Genomic DNA, 14,246 nt, shown 5'->3' on the forward strand with positions numbered 1-14,246 from the left:
TTAGTCATTCAGTGTAGCTGTTAGTAATTAAACTACTAGTCATTATAGTCATTCAGTGTAGCTGTTAGTAATTAAATACTGTTGTGTGCTCCAGCTTCATCCGACTGTGCGACTACCTAGTGGTGACCATGCTACATGACCTTGCTGTTAAGTCCACCTCTCATATCCTGGACATACTCAAGATACAGACAGCCAGGGATGCTGAAATTACCAATCTGGTTCGAGAATTGCCTGATGATATTGAGGAGCAAGAGAAAATGCTACAGGTACACTTAAGTAATAATTATTTTGATTGTGCAGGCACATTATATTTATACATGTCTGCGCATTGTCATAGTATGTAACGTACATGTACTCTGTGTTACATGACTGTGCTTATAGGATATCTATGAGACGGTGGGTTACACACCAGCCCACTTGGAGAAGAGCACTCCTGCTCGCTCCCAGCTTCATCTCAGTGCTGGCTCTGGTCTCCTCAACAACACTCCATCACGCACTCACATTGGAACTCCATCCAGAGCTGGCTTCGCATCCACTGTAAACATTTCACTGCATTATTATTACAATAGCATATTTTATCTTATTCTAAGTACATATTACGTGACTTACAGCGTATGTCTGTTGCATATACATGTAGAGGTTGAATGCTAGCTCAATGCTACAAAATTAATTTTGGGTTCATGTAATATTATTGATGAACATGTTATACGAATCATCAGTTTTGCTTCCTATGCAGCACAAGAAAGACTCGGTGGTTCAAGATGGTGACTATCACAAAAGCCTCTTCACCTCTCACCTCATGCTGGAAACAAACAAACTGTACTTTGAACCGAGTGGGGGTGAATTCAGGACAGGTCTGTCTGAGATATTGGGTGCCTTCAGAGACTGCACTTTGGCCTTCCCCAACCTCCTACCTGATTCTTACTTTCATTCTTTTACCAGGTACGTGTAGGGTTCGCAAATACTGTATCCTGTCGGTATCTGTCATTGTAGATAATAGCTAGTTACAGTGCAGTGCCCCATGTTTAGACATTATATGAACAAACCATCCTAAAAATTGATGACTAGCGAATGAAACATGCATGCACAGCATTTCTTAGGATTAAAATTACAGGTGTTACATGTATCATATAAATGTGACAGTGTGACTCATGCGTCCATTGTTGTACTATATAATTATAGACCTCTCATCAATCACAAAGTGGAGGACAAAGTGTGCGGGGAGGGTCCAGATCTGGAGGCCATCTTTGAAGCCGACTCGCACTTGCAAGGACTTTGTCAAAGTATTCAGGTCGGTGTAGTGCACAAGACTTACATGTAGTATTTAATCAATCACACATTATAATGTACAATGTACGTCCATTGGTACATTTGTATGTCAACCTCAAATTCAATGGCTAATTTTTAATGTCTATAATTATGGCGCTATCTATACGCATGTGCACTATAATATTATTATATATGTGGTGATCGAGGAACTAAATCAGTTGTTGTACATGTATATCTATGAACTTCGTCAGTGAACTGTCTACAAAAATAATATTACTTACATGTACATGCCTGATGGTAACTAGAAAGCTCATCTTCCCCAAAAACAAACGGTCTTCTGCTGTATTATTGTGATACAGCTCGGGTTATTCGGCCAGAATGTAATTCGAACCCTCCTCAACAAGGATCTTGGTATGGTAGTCCCAGTAGAATCTGGTTCCTTGCCAGTACATATTGAATCAAGGTGTGCTTTTACATTAATCATTTTCCAAAGTTTCAGTAATAATTTATGCTACACTTTTTCTCTTGTAGTGATAAATGTATAACACGTACCAGGGTGTCATACAGGGGGAAGGGGGATATCCCCCCCTAGCTCCAATTTCCCCTCCCCTAAATTTTCATTCAGGTACTAGTTGGGGTCCATAGCTGGCAATTTTACATACTAACAGGGTATTGTGATAACAATTGACCTTTTTTTTTTAGCAACATTTTCTAGTTACTTTTCTTATTTCCCCTCTACTTCAAAATCCTGTATGACACCCTGCGTACATGATCGATATACACAGGCTTGTGTTACACATACTGTACAGTTGCAGTGTAACTGCGAGCTAGCTACATGTACATCAGCGTGTTTACAGATGTAAATCATGTTAATCACTTGGTAATGCATGTCTACATGTGCGTGGTTGAAATTTCTCGCACAATAATGTGCTGTTGACTCACAGTTAGATATACAGTTAGTCATATACAGCAACGCTATCATACTTTAATTTGCCTATAATTATGTATCTAAGAACTTTTTTATTCAGGATTGTTTGGATAAAGCTTTTACCGTGGCAAATGAGTACCGGTCAAAGTTTGAGCCATACAGAGCATTCTATGCTGAGAACAAGGCATTGGATGTTGAGCAAATGAACAAGCAAGACCATGGTGAAACATTATACCCACTCAAAAGTTGATGAATTTACACACATTGTTATCCCCACAGATGTTGCCTTCTTTCGCAAGTGGTTAGGGCGCTATCGTCTGGAACACATCCAGTGCAAGAATTGCCCTGTTGAGAAGGATTTGGGCCTCCTACTGGTTAGCACCGACACTCTCAAATCCGAGCTACTGCCATCACCTGTCAAATGCCTGGATGTAAGTGCATGTACACATGAGTGCTACCATTAGGTACATACATGTACTTCCTTGTATACGTATACGTATACACAAGTACTTTCCCCGTACATGCATAGCTACATGTACATGTACATGTACATAAAGGTATCACTGCAATTATTCTATGCAGGCATTGTACAATGTTCTGCCAAACAAAGCCAAGACCATCATGGACAGGCTCATCGCAATCTCTCAAGATGCTGTCATCAAGCTGGGGTCTGAGCCGGCTTCAACGATCGAATACGTTAATATTCTCAAGTATGTGTTTTTACACAAAACCACTTCTTTTCACTAGCTCCAGGACCCAAACTTACATGTACATACATAAACGTGCTATTGTACATTACGTACAGTTGTACATTCATTTTTGATTATTAATTTTGATATAAAATTAGGTTCATGGATGAGATTCAAGATCAAGTTGATGGCATTGAACAGGAGGCTGCTACTGTGAAAGACCTCTATGACCTAGTTGAAATGTACCAAGTTCCTGTCAATCCTGAAGACCTGGCGATCTATCAGGTAAATTAATGTCAATTAACAATAGCGCCTGTACAGTATTTTTGTAATAGATGCATGAGACCGAGTATTTTGAAATGTACAAGCACAAGGGCAAGTTTCCTGTATTTCGCATAAACACAAGGATTCTCATGCTATAATTTTTGTGTTTTATATCACGATGACTCCTTACCAAATCATGCCTTGAGGCTACGTGACCGTGTAATATAACACGGAAAGTACTATAACCTTTTCATTACACCCTTGTTACCTTGACAATGTGCATGTAATTATGATATAAGATAAATTATGTATCCGCTGATACACGTACAAATTATTGTCTCCCAGCTTTAAAACAGTTTTTTTGCGTTCAATTCCTACTGACGAACATCATGTATCTTATGACGTACACGTACACATGCACATACATGTACATATGTACATGTACGTACACTGGAGGAAGCCATTGTTTGTAAACTCTCTAATATAACACATTGTTGAAAAGATAAAGAATCATGAGAGTACTTGTGAGCAGCTTGCCAACAGCTATAGGAAACTTACTAGCTGAGTGGCAAACACGCTATCACTGAGCATTATGTAATGTCATATTACATGTACTTCAGAGTCTTCGTCCTGAGGTGCTACGACTGAGGACAGCAGTGGACAAGGCAACCAGCAACAGGGAGCAGTACGTGGACAAGTTCTGTCACAACGTAGACAAAGACATCACTGAACTGGGCAAGGAGGTCAAAGACATTAAGAACCAGGGGCTGGTAAGAGCTGATCTTTATGTACACAGTTTTATGGCGTATCCTTAAACTAAGCAGCAAAGGTAATAATACGTAGTACCTGTCCTGTAGCCATCAGAGAATTTCCCCATTGCTAACTCGAAAGTAAAACGTTCGCATTGAAAACTGTACGATATATAACTCTGGAATAATAATTATTTGGGTATTTAATTATGATGGACGTTTTGTGTCCCCTATAGAACCCTATGATCCTAGACCCTGATACTGAAAGTGATAAAGTGTTGGAGTATGTAGGCAGCCTGCTCTCCACACTAGATGAGCTCCAATCAAAGGCCTTCACATACAAAACCTACCAGAAGAACTTCAAGGTTGAAGTGACACGGTTTGATGATATGGAGGAGGTTCATGCTGAGGTTAAGCTCAAGCAGACACTATGGGAGTCCAAGAGAGACTGGGTCTCTGACAATGAGACATGGATGACGGTAAATGTAGTTAATAATTAATACTGTACTAAGTTGTAGCTCCTGGATAACCTTATACATGTACTTTATGTATAATTATATGCACACACTAGATTACTGAGGTTTATTCATGTTTGAGGATTGGCTGTGGATGTACACTGTACTTGCATTCAAATATTTTTAACCATGTGTACTTTTTTGTGCGTAGATGAACTTCGAGGACATCCAGCCGGAGACTGTGTCAACTCAGGTGACAAAGTATGCCAAGATGGTGTATCAGTTTGAGAAGGGACTTCCCCCAAACGGAGTTGTCCCTGCCCTAAAATTCAAAGTGGAGTCCATGAAAGATATGGTAAGTTGAAGAATGTACGTTCAGGTATTATACTGTACCAGTGCATTCCAATTTTAGCGTATTAGTACATTGTGTTCATACGGGTATTATCGCAAAGCAAGTACTCTAGTAATGAAGCTCAAATCATGGCCTTTCTTCCATCCAGCTGCCTGTGATCTCTGACCTGCGGAACCCTTCACTGAAAAAACGTCACTGGGAGCTGATTGAGGGCATTGTTGGGCACAAGTTTGACCCAGAGGTCACACTCACACTGCAGAAGCTCACTGAGCTAAACGTGTTTGAGCACGCTGAGGCCATCCAGGAGGTATCTGGCCAAGCTTCCTCCGAGTCCTCCCTGGAAGCTATCCTTAAAAAGGTCCGTACATTTACAGGTATTCGTACATATAGTGGCATGCTGGTTTGTTATTGTCTCTCTCTGCACTGCATTTGCAACCGCTGTTGAATAAAATACAGTGTCATACACATGCAATTATAATGTGCAGTGTTGAAACAAGCATAAGAATTATTACATGTGTATGCATTGTACTGTACAATGTATATACAAGTATACGTAACTGTAGGTAGAGGACTCATGGAAGGCTACTGAGTTTGTTGTACTACCCCACCGCGACTCAAAAGATGTGTTTATCTTGGGAGGGACTGATGACATCCAAGTGCTTCTTGACGACAGTCAGGTCAACATCTCCACTATAGCCGGGTCCAGGCATGTAGGACCCATCAAACCCAGGGTGGATGAATGGTCCAAGCAACTGACTCTCTTCTCAGAGACTTTGGTGAGTACAATACGGTGCTGTGAGGTGTAGCAAGCATGCAGGCTGCTGCCACAATAAAGTAAACATTGTTTACCCAAGTCTATGTAAAATGTATGGAGCTACGTAGTTGTAAACTACATTTACATACATACCGGTATAATTATATATAATGTATGAAAATTATGTGTGTGGCATTTTACTATAAGACGGATGTTTGCAATCTGCCCTTTACTCCATTTACAATGCATGTATGTAGGATGACTGGTTAGAGTGTCAGAGGAACTGGCTGTATCTCGAAAGTATCTTTGGTGCTCCTGACATACAGCGGCAGCTCCCCAATGAAGCCAAGATGTTTGGACAGGTGGACAAGTCATGGAAGGACATAATGAGACAAGTGCACAAGAATCCAAATTGCATTCGAGCTGGAACAAGACCAGGTATGTGCATGTACATGTATGCAGGAATTTTGCCTGTACGCGTACATGTATGCATGTGTCAGAGATATGCTGTGTTAGTATTAATAGCTATTCATAGTACATCGTAGTGCTAGAAATATACGTGTACTGTATGTGAGCATAAAATATTGCATTTTAAGACCACGAAAATGTTACGCGATTTTATTTGTACAAATAATTAATTTCCTCTATTTAACGCCGCGATTTCAATGGACATTGTACAGACCCCGAATAAAGACCAATAATTGTGCGATACAAATATAATAGGCGCTCACATAAATAGCATTAGTTTGTACCACGCGTTATAATTTATGTTTGTGTCTCCTTTCTTCAGGCTTGCTGGAGACATTCAAACAGAACTTGTCTCTCTTGGAGCAGATACAGAAGTGCCTTGAAGATTATCTTGAGTCAAAGAGACTCCTTTTCTCTCGATTTTACTTTCTTTCAAACGATGAACTCCTGGAGATTCTCTCTCAGACTAGAAATCCACAAGCCGTGCAGCCTCACCTCAGAAAGTGCTTTGATGCCATAGCAAGGTGAGCACTGCTTACGTTTAACCTGAATCTGCGTACGTATATTTTATTCTATGTAACCTATTCATAATTATAACCTATTCATTTGAGCTGTACTCTATCCCAGTCTGGAGTTTGGCACCATCCTAGCTGCAGAACCTGGTGCTCCTCCCACTGTCACTAATGACATTCTGGCTATGATCTCCCCAGAAAAAGAAAGTGTGACCCTACAGAAGGTATCAGTTAGTTTGTACTTATACTCATCTATAATAACTTGTACATAATTAAGAATGATTATTAATTTTTAGCAAGTGAAGGCGAGAGGCAATGTAGAGAGTTGGCTCGGTCTGGTGGAAGAGTCTATGGCAGTCTCTCTGAGGAAACTTTCTAAAATTGCTTTGGCAGACTTCGAGATGAAGCCTAGACATGAGTGGGCCACTCATCATCCCAGTCAGGTGAAACTGTAATACCATAGAACCTCACTTAGTTGATATAATAAAGTACAACGTACAGTTACATGTAGGAGTGGGTTTTGTGACATGATGCAATACATGTACATTTACATAATAGAGGTGATCATTGTATTGTTTGTGTTGCAGGTTGTGATAGCTGTGTCTCAGGTGATGTGGTGTAGGGATCTCACCAACTGCCTCACTGATGATGAGGATGTGCTCTCAGCAATTAAAGGAGCGGAACAAAGATGCTTCCAGGTAACAGTATTACATGTATCACCGAGGGCTTATAAAGAGAAGCCCTTGGTATCACAGTACATGTATGTACGTGCAATGTCACGCATGTGAATGTCCAATGTCATTCATGTGAACATAATTATATTATTCGCAGAACCTAAACAAGCTGGCTGAGCTGGTACGTGGCCAACTGCCCAAGCTTATCAGGAACATCATTGGAGCACTTATCACTATCGATGTGCATGCCAGAGACACAGTCACTGCCATGGTGACTAACAAGGTAATCTAGATGCATGCTTGACGAATACATACGTGTACAAAGTACCGTAGTTGATGTAATTACATTGCCACCATAAAACTCAGACTGAACGCTATTCTTCAGGTCATAAAAAAGAGCCAACAGTTGCTGTAATTATTATTTTCTGGCCCTTATAAAAAAGAGAGCATGCCAATTAGGCTGTCGCTTTTACTTTTTGGCCTATAAACAATAATTATTGTGTGCATGTATTTGAGGCATAGCTGTACTGTCTAGATGCAAGCTGTAAAATTCAAAGACCAAGAATCGAACTGTAGATCCACCTGCATACTAAGAGATTGCTAGACTAGCTGTAGCACATCATTTTGAGGGTTAATTCTAAAAGTGCGCCACTCCAAAGTGTGTAATTCATTAACTATGTTACATGTACATGTTGTAAAGATATAACTATTATATACATGTACCTGCAGTGTGATTTTTTAAAATCTAGACTGTATTTGTCTTCTTTTAGGTTGAAGGTCTTCAGGACTTTGAGTGGTTAAAGAATGCCCGCTACTACTGGGAGATTGATGAGGACACTCTTGTTGTACGCATGTCCAACTCCAAATATTTCTATGCCTATGAGTATCTGGGAGCATCAGCCAGGCTCGTCATCACTCCTCTCACTGTGAGTCTCTAGGAAGTGCTTGATTAGTCATTCTACAGCAGTGTGATGTCAGAATACAGCTTATAGTATTTACTGTGGCAACTATGGGCACACGTACAATGTGGGCTAGGAACAGGTTTTCTTTCTTTTTTGTGGTATTGTTGTATGGATGCTATTATTTTGGTGCCTACCCCTGTAGGACCGCTGCTGCCTGTGTCTGATGGGAGCGCTCCAGTTGGACTTAGGAGGAGCCCCGGCAGGCCCTGCTGGCACTGGTAAAACAGAAACTGTCAAGGATTTGGCCAAGGCTGTGGCCACTCAGTGTGTTGTGTTCAACTGCTCCGAGGGTATTGACTTCAAGGTGAGTTCTGCGTCTACACGTTATGTACATGCACTGGCTGTACAGTTACAGGAACATTGACACTGCCTGTACAAAACGTGTACATTGTAGCCTTGCCTAACAAGGCAAGTTTCAAAATGTTGTTTCATGCTAATGTGTATATTACCAACCCGGCAAGTTTCAAAGTTGTTTCATGCTAATGTGTATATTGCCAACCCGGCCCATAATTATCCTCCCTAAGCATGCAGCAAGGGTAGACTTCCTCTGATGTCGACTGTGGAGTATCAAATTTAGTGTGGGGGCCCTGATATAAATGCAAAGTACATGTAGTCCGTCCAAGGTTGTAGCGTATCAGTGTATGCACTACACTTGTTAAATTAACTGCTGTGTTTTGTCACAGATGATGGGTCGTTTCTTTTCTGGTCTGGCCCAGTCTGGAGCTTGGTGCTGTTTCGACGAGTTCAATAGAATTGACATTGAAGTACTCTCTGTCATTGCTCAGCAAATGTTAACCATCAGAAATGCAAAATCTTCAAAGGTACTCAAGTGACGTGTGTGTGTACATATCAATAATTATTGTTTGCTTCATTCCTATCCATAGGCCAAGGTGTTTTTGTTTGAAGGACGAGAAATCAAGCTGATCCCCACCTGTTCAACCTTTATCACCATGAATCCCGGCTATGCTGGTAGAACTGAGCTACCAGACAACCTCAAAGCTCTCTTTAGACCATTCGCTATGATGGTGCCCGATTATGGTGAGTTCTATCTTCCAGCAGTGCACATTAATTTTTGCTATAACTATGAGTAGAAAATGTTTCCGTTTTATGAGGAAAATGATAAAACTTTCACTGTAGCTCTGATTGCTGAGGTGATCCTCTACTCAGAGGGTTTTGAATCCAGTAAAAACCTGGCTAGGAAGATGACTCAAATGTACAAGCTATGCAGTGAACAATTGTCACAACAAGACCACTACGATTTTGGAATGAGAGCTGTCAAATCTGTAAGTATTGTTGCATCTCGAGAAGTCTAGCTGGCTAGCCTGTAGTCCTAATTAAGCCACTCGTACTCAATTTAACTAACATGATTATGTTGTAACGTGTTCGAACAGGTGTTGGTGATGGCTGGCCAGCTTAAGAGAGAAAACCCCAATATTCAGGAAGACATTGTACTCATCAGAGCTCTAAGAGACAGCAACCTGCCTAAGTTTCTGGCAGATGATGCCATTCTCTTCAAGGTACATAGTGAAACGTTTGCCTTAGGCCCTAAATGCTATGTACGTATAGTGACAGTGTTCATATGTACAGTGTGTATTATTCACAAATAAGTACCTACTGTGCAAGCTCATGCATATAATATATACACAGTCATCGACATGTATGTTTCTCTGAACACAGGGTATTCTATCAGATCTGTTTCCGGGAGTCACACTGCCCGAGCATGACTACGGTGTTCTTCAGTCTTCCATCGAGATGGCTATCGTTGACAAAGGACTGCAGCTAGTACCACCACAGGTACATACGTACATATGCCGTATTACGGAAAACCTTTGCGAATGAGCCAAATCAGCAGAAAAAACGTTACCCTTTGCGATCTAGCTATTGCGTTCTGGCAAGGATAGTGTGTATTTATCAACTGGTGTACTAATTTAAGTTTTGCTATTATTTTAATTGATCAAGCCTCGCAAAGTTCGCGTAATACGGACCTTTGAGTGATCAACTATAATAAATTTGGATGATTATGATTATAATTATAGTAAGATCAATCACATGACATGTACTCGCCTATACTAACCCGATGCACATACACACTGTAGTACATACTTATAGTCTGTCAGTGTGTTTATTTGTCTCTCTGCAATGTCCTACGTATAAAGTCTGCTCACCTAGCTGCCAAAACGGTGCGTTTACAGCATGGATAGTTATCAGGGCAGATTTTGCTAGCATCGTTGTCGAAAACAGTAAACAACAGCTAAGAAGCTCTCTTGTATGTTAACTGTACATCAATAATGTGCAGCCTAGATAGACTCTGTGCATGCGTACTACAGAGCATGCATGGCTGCATGTATTCATGCAAACTTACGATGACTCAGCATTGCATGACCTAAAACTGTAGTATGCTGTTCCTAAAGCCTTGCAGGCTTGCTCTAGCTGTAGGTGAGGTTCCTAAAATAATTACACGTGTTACACGTATATTACACACACTTACTGTAGTATTGGCTGCTATAAGCTTCATCACTCATGTGGCACCCCAGCAATTGAAGCGAGCAGATTTTCTCTATTGAGAAATGAAAAGTTCTGTGAAACAGCAAAAACACTCTCACAACTGCAAAAAATGCGATACATCTCACCAGGCTTGAAACAAATTAAAAAATTACACTACTTCACATTTACATGCAACCACGCCGAGGGTTTATCACTTTTATCATACATGTACATGTAAAAATAATTCACTGCATGTAAACTGACCCTGAGTGCCAATAACTTGTGGATTGTCAAATAGAATACGTCGTACAGTATACATGTACATGTATCTACACAGTACATGTACATCACTGATATGCGCACCAAGGCTGGCGTATTTGTTCTTGATAAAAATAGCGAACCCCTATGTACAGGTGAAGAAGGTGATCCAATTGTACGAGACAATGTTGGTACGTCATGGGCTCATGTGTGTGGGACCCACTGGCGGAGGGAAGACCACCATCTACGAGGTGCTTAAAGATGCTCTCGTCTATCTCCATAAGGAGGGACACAAGCACTACTTTTACCAACCAGTACACACCTACGTCCTCAATCCTAAGGTACATAGGAGCTGTGTAGTACACATTGTAGCTACAAGTAAATTATAGTGAGCAAACATTAACCTGTGCATTTATCTGACAAGAATGATACATGTAGTCTCTGAAAGCTATTACTAAGCTATGTACAATCAGGATGAGACAAAACGAATATAGCCAATCATAACTATACTATGCAGGCTATCAGTATGGGAGAGCTGTATGGAGAGGTGAACAAGTTGACCCTGGAGTGGAAGGATGGACTCATGGCTACAATAGTGCGACATTGTGTGCGGGACACCACAGATGACCACAAATGGATTGTGTGTGATGGACCAGTGGATGCACTCTGGATTGAGAACATGAACACTGTGTTGGATGACAATAAAATGCTGTGTCTTGCCAACTCTGAAAGAATCAAGTTGACTTCGTCAATGCACATGATGTTTGAAGTTCAGGACTTGGCAGTAGCCTCACCAGCCACCGTTAGCAGGTACATGTACATACATGTAACAATGCTATACCGTAGAAACTGGATTATTAGAGCATGCGCTAGCTCATGGGGTAATACAATGCTCTTGTGCTTATATTCGAGAATGCACCTATAATGCAGTCATTTTCGAGCCCCACCCAGTAACCGGATATCTCTGTAATGAGAGCTGACTCGTAAGTTAGCTAGAAAGTGTGCAACAAGGCAACCCTAACTGAATCTACAAACTATTATGTTACAGTTTCATTAATTTTTACGGTTTAATTACAGCATTTAAATTCATATCAGGGGCTCGTATCAGGGCCGCATCCAGGATTTTGGGTCAGGGGGGCCAAATTGGGCCAATGAAAAATGTAGGGAATACAAGGGGGCAAAGCCCCCCTCGGTGAATGCATGCACTGAAAGTGCTAGCCTCGATCCTAGGCCGCACTATCATCAGGGAAATGGGCCTGGTATCGACTGCTTGCGCATGCGCTAACCATCCGCCGGTATTTGGCGGCTACAGATAACAAACTTTATGATCAGTAAAACAATGATGTCACAACGAACGGAAGTGGATTGAAGGAAGTGAAGGTTTCTAGCCCATTTGATAGCCTTCTGATAGCTTAGCTTGCATAACTCACAGCCTGCAACATGCAGTGTGGATAACAATAGTCTGAACGGAGTGAAAGCTGACAAGAGCCCGTATGGATAGGCCACGCCCATCTAATACTTAGTGAAAGTCTACAATCAGAAAGAAAATAGCTGTGCAACAAACCTACAGCTCTGTCTCTAGCTGCTAGTATTTAATAGCTCTGTGTATCTTCATGAATTTGTATTCTTTGTCTGTCAGATAACATTTCAGGACATTTTACAGAAAAAATATCGCGCATATACATGTAGGTCCGCACTGTACAAACTAGCTAGGTCATAGATAAATGAAATTAGCTGAATCATATCCTGTTGGAAAAGTAGTCGGAAAAGCGCTTCAATTCGAGTACTGCAGTTGAGCATGCGCTTAAAATAAAGATACGCTTATAGTTGAGTATTAAAGCGCTAATAATCCAGTTTCTACAGCAGCACAATTTGAGCATAACCACGTGACTGTGGTAACACTCTGAGTGAGTTATGTACATACAGATGTACATGCATATATAGACATGGATATTAGCGTGCTCTGCTCTATAGATGTGGTATGGTGTATGTTGACCCTGGTGAGCTTCGATGGAAGCCCTATGTCTTAACGTGGTTGCAAAACAAGTTTAAGGCAAAGATCTCCGATGAAACAAAGGTAAATACACCACTGTATATAGGGCAATGCTTTAAAATTATTTGTTCTTTTAGAACTACATTATAGAGTTGTTTGATACCTTTTTGGATAAAGGGCTCAAGTTCATCCGAAAGGAAGCTACAGAGTGCATGAAAACAGTGAGTTTAGGATCCTGTAATGTGTTTTAGGACATTTTTTATGTTTGACCTTGGAGATATTGAGACTCCACGAATTTTTACAGCATCATTAAATTTTCGTGGCAAAAAAATTAATGCCTCTTTTTACCCAGTTAAATGTACACATGTACATTATAAAATTAATGTTATATGCCTGTGTGTGTGTATAGGTTGAGATGAGTCGAGTGATGACCCTCTGCTCTCTCCTCTCTTCGCTGTTGTGCGGTGTGGGGGACAAGCCTACTGTGGACTTCACCATGGACCCAGCCAAACTGCATCCCTTCATCTGCACCACATTTGTGTTTGCCTATGTGTGGAGTGTAGGTGGCAACCTGATGGAAAAATCTATGGACACCTTTGACACATTTGCCAGAGATCTCTTTAGTGAGACCCAAGATGTCAAGGTATGATTTACACAACACTTATTATTACATGTACAGTATAACACGCAATTTTCTAAAATCACCGTAATAATAGATTCCTGGTGGTTCTGATCTATATGGCTACTACGTGGACTTTGTCAACAAGAAACTGGAAAGCTGGGAAAATATCATTCCAGAATTCCGATACAATTTGGAGGTGTGTATCTATAGTGTCCACTCACACACTACAGTGTTTTTATATGCTCAATTTACAGACACCTTTCTTTGACATCCTGGTTCCCACCATTGACACTGTGAGGTTTGGTTTCTTACTTGAGAAACTCCTTGATGTAAACCATTCTGTTCTCTTTACTGGCACCACTGGAGTGGGAAAGGTATGTACATAGTTATAGTGTACATGTATATACCACACACTGTCATTACATGTACATACGATTGATGATTATGGTTTTGTGTGCAGTCTGTAGTGGCAAAGGGCATGCTGAACCAGTTGCAAGAGAAGAGTAACGTGGTCAATGTCAATGTTAACTTCTCTGCTCAAACCAGCAGCATACAGACACAAGAGCTGATTGAGTCTAAGCTGGAGAAAAAGAGAAAGACTATTTTAGGTACCTCATACGCTACAATGATAATACTACAGTGTATGCTTAATATTAGCAATAATTATAATTATGTCAGTCATTAATTTTGTGCAATGAGTACAGCAGAAAATGAAGGCCACAGTATTACAAACAGTTGTCATAGTAATCACAACACAAGCAGAAATTAATGATAATTCATTCACCCGATACTAAGAGAGGCAATCATTTAATT

General features: G+C 40.7%; 1 protein-coding gene across 2 annotated transcripts in view; it reads left to right on the forward strand.

The window, feature by feature from the left end:
• Window positions 1–14,246, forward strand: part of LOC135345939 (dynein axonemal heavy chain 6-like) — a 30,331-nt gene that overhangs the window by 3,188 nt on the left and 12,897 nt on the right. For both annotated transcript variants that reach the window (XM_064543390.1, XM_064543391.1), the window contains exons 9-42: window positions 95–266; window positions 382–537; window positions 737–942; window positions 1,183–1,291; window positions 2,298–2,418; window positions 2,477–2,628; window positions 2,780–2,907; window positions 3,045–3,171; window positions 3,771–3,920; window positions 4,136–4,378; window positions 4,566–4,709; window positions 4,855–5,064; window positions 5,270–5,482; window positions 5,718–5,898; window positions 6,251–6,452; window positions 6,556–6,664; window positions 6,737–6,883; window positions 7,028–7,138; window positions 7,272–7,397; window positions 7,885–8,040; window positions 8,219–8,380; window positions 8,760–8,897; window positions 8,961–9,114; window positions 9,214–9,359; window positions 9,468–9,593; window positions 9,754–9,870; window positions 10,974–11,159; window positions 11,336–11,628; window positions 12,793–12,895; window positions 12,949–13,032; window positions 13,221–13,454; window positions 13,528–13,629; window positions 13,688–13,807; window positions 13,894–14,041. In XM_064543390.1, the coding sequence (XP_064399460.1) occupies window positions 95–266; window positions 382–537; window positions 737–942; window positions 1,183–1,291; window positions 2,298–2,418; window positions 2,477–2,628; window positions 2,780–2,907; window positions 3,045–3,171; window positions 3,771–3,920; window positions 4,136–4,378; window positions 4,566–4,709; window positions 4,855–5,064; window positions 5,270–5,482; window positions 5,718–5,898; window positions 6,251–6,452; window positions 6,556–6,664; window positions 6,737–6,883; window positions 7,028–7,138; window positions 7,272–7,397; window positions 7,885–8,040; window positions 8,219–8,380; window positions 8,760–8,897; window positions 8,961–9,114; window positions 9,214–9,359; window positions 9,468–9,593; window positions 9,754–9,870; window positions 10,974–11,159; window positions 11,336–11,628; window positions 12,793–12,895; window positions 12,949–13,032; window positions 13,221–13,454; window positions 13,528–13,629; window positions 13,688–13,807; window positions 13,894–14,041 (5,276 nt within the window). The remainder of the gene's footprint in view (window positions 1–94; window positions 267–381; window positions 538–736; window positions 943–1,182; window positions 1,292–2,297; window positions 2,419–2,476; window positions 2,629–2,779; window positions 2,908–3,044; window positions 3,172–3,770; window positions 3,921–4,135; window positions 4,379–4,565; window positions 4,710–4,854; window positions 5,065–5,269; window positions 5,483–5,717; window positions 5,899–6,250; window positions 6,453–6,555; window positions 6,665–6,736; window positions 6,884–7,027; window positions 7,139–7,271; window positions 7,398–7,884; window positions 8,041–8,218; window positions 8,381–8,759; window positions 8,898–8,960; window positions 9,115–9,213; window positions 9,360–9,467; window positions 9,594–9,753; window positions 9,871–10,973; window positions 11,160–11,335; window positions 11,629–12,792; window positions 12,896–12,948; window positions 13,033–13,220; window positions 13,455–13,527; window positions 13,630–13,687; window positions 13,808–13,893; window positions 14,042–14,246) is intronic.

The sequence above is a fragment of the Halichondria panicea genome, chromosome 13 (assembly GCF_963675165.1).
Source record: "Halichondria panicea chromosome 13, odHalPani1.1, whole genome shotgun sequence".
Classification (NCBI taxonomy): Eukaryota; Metazoa; Porifera; class Demospongiae; order Suberitida; family Halichondriidae; genus Halichondria; species Halichondria panicea.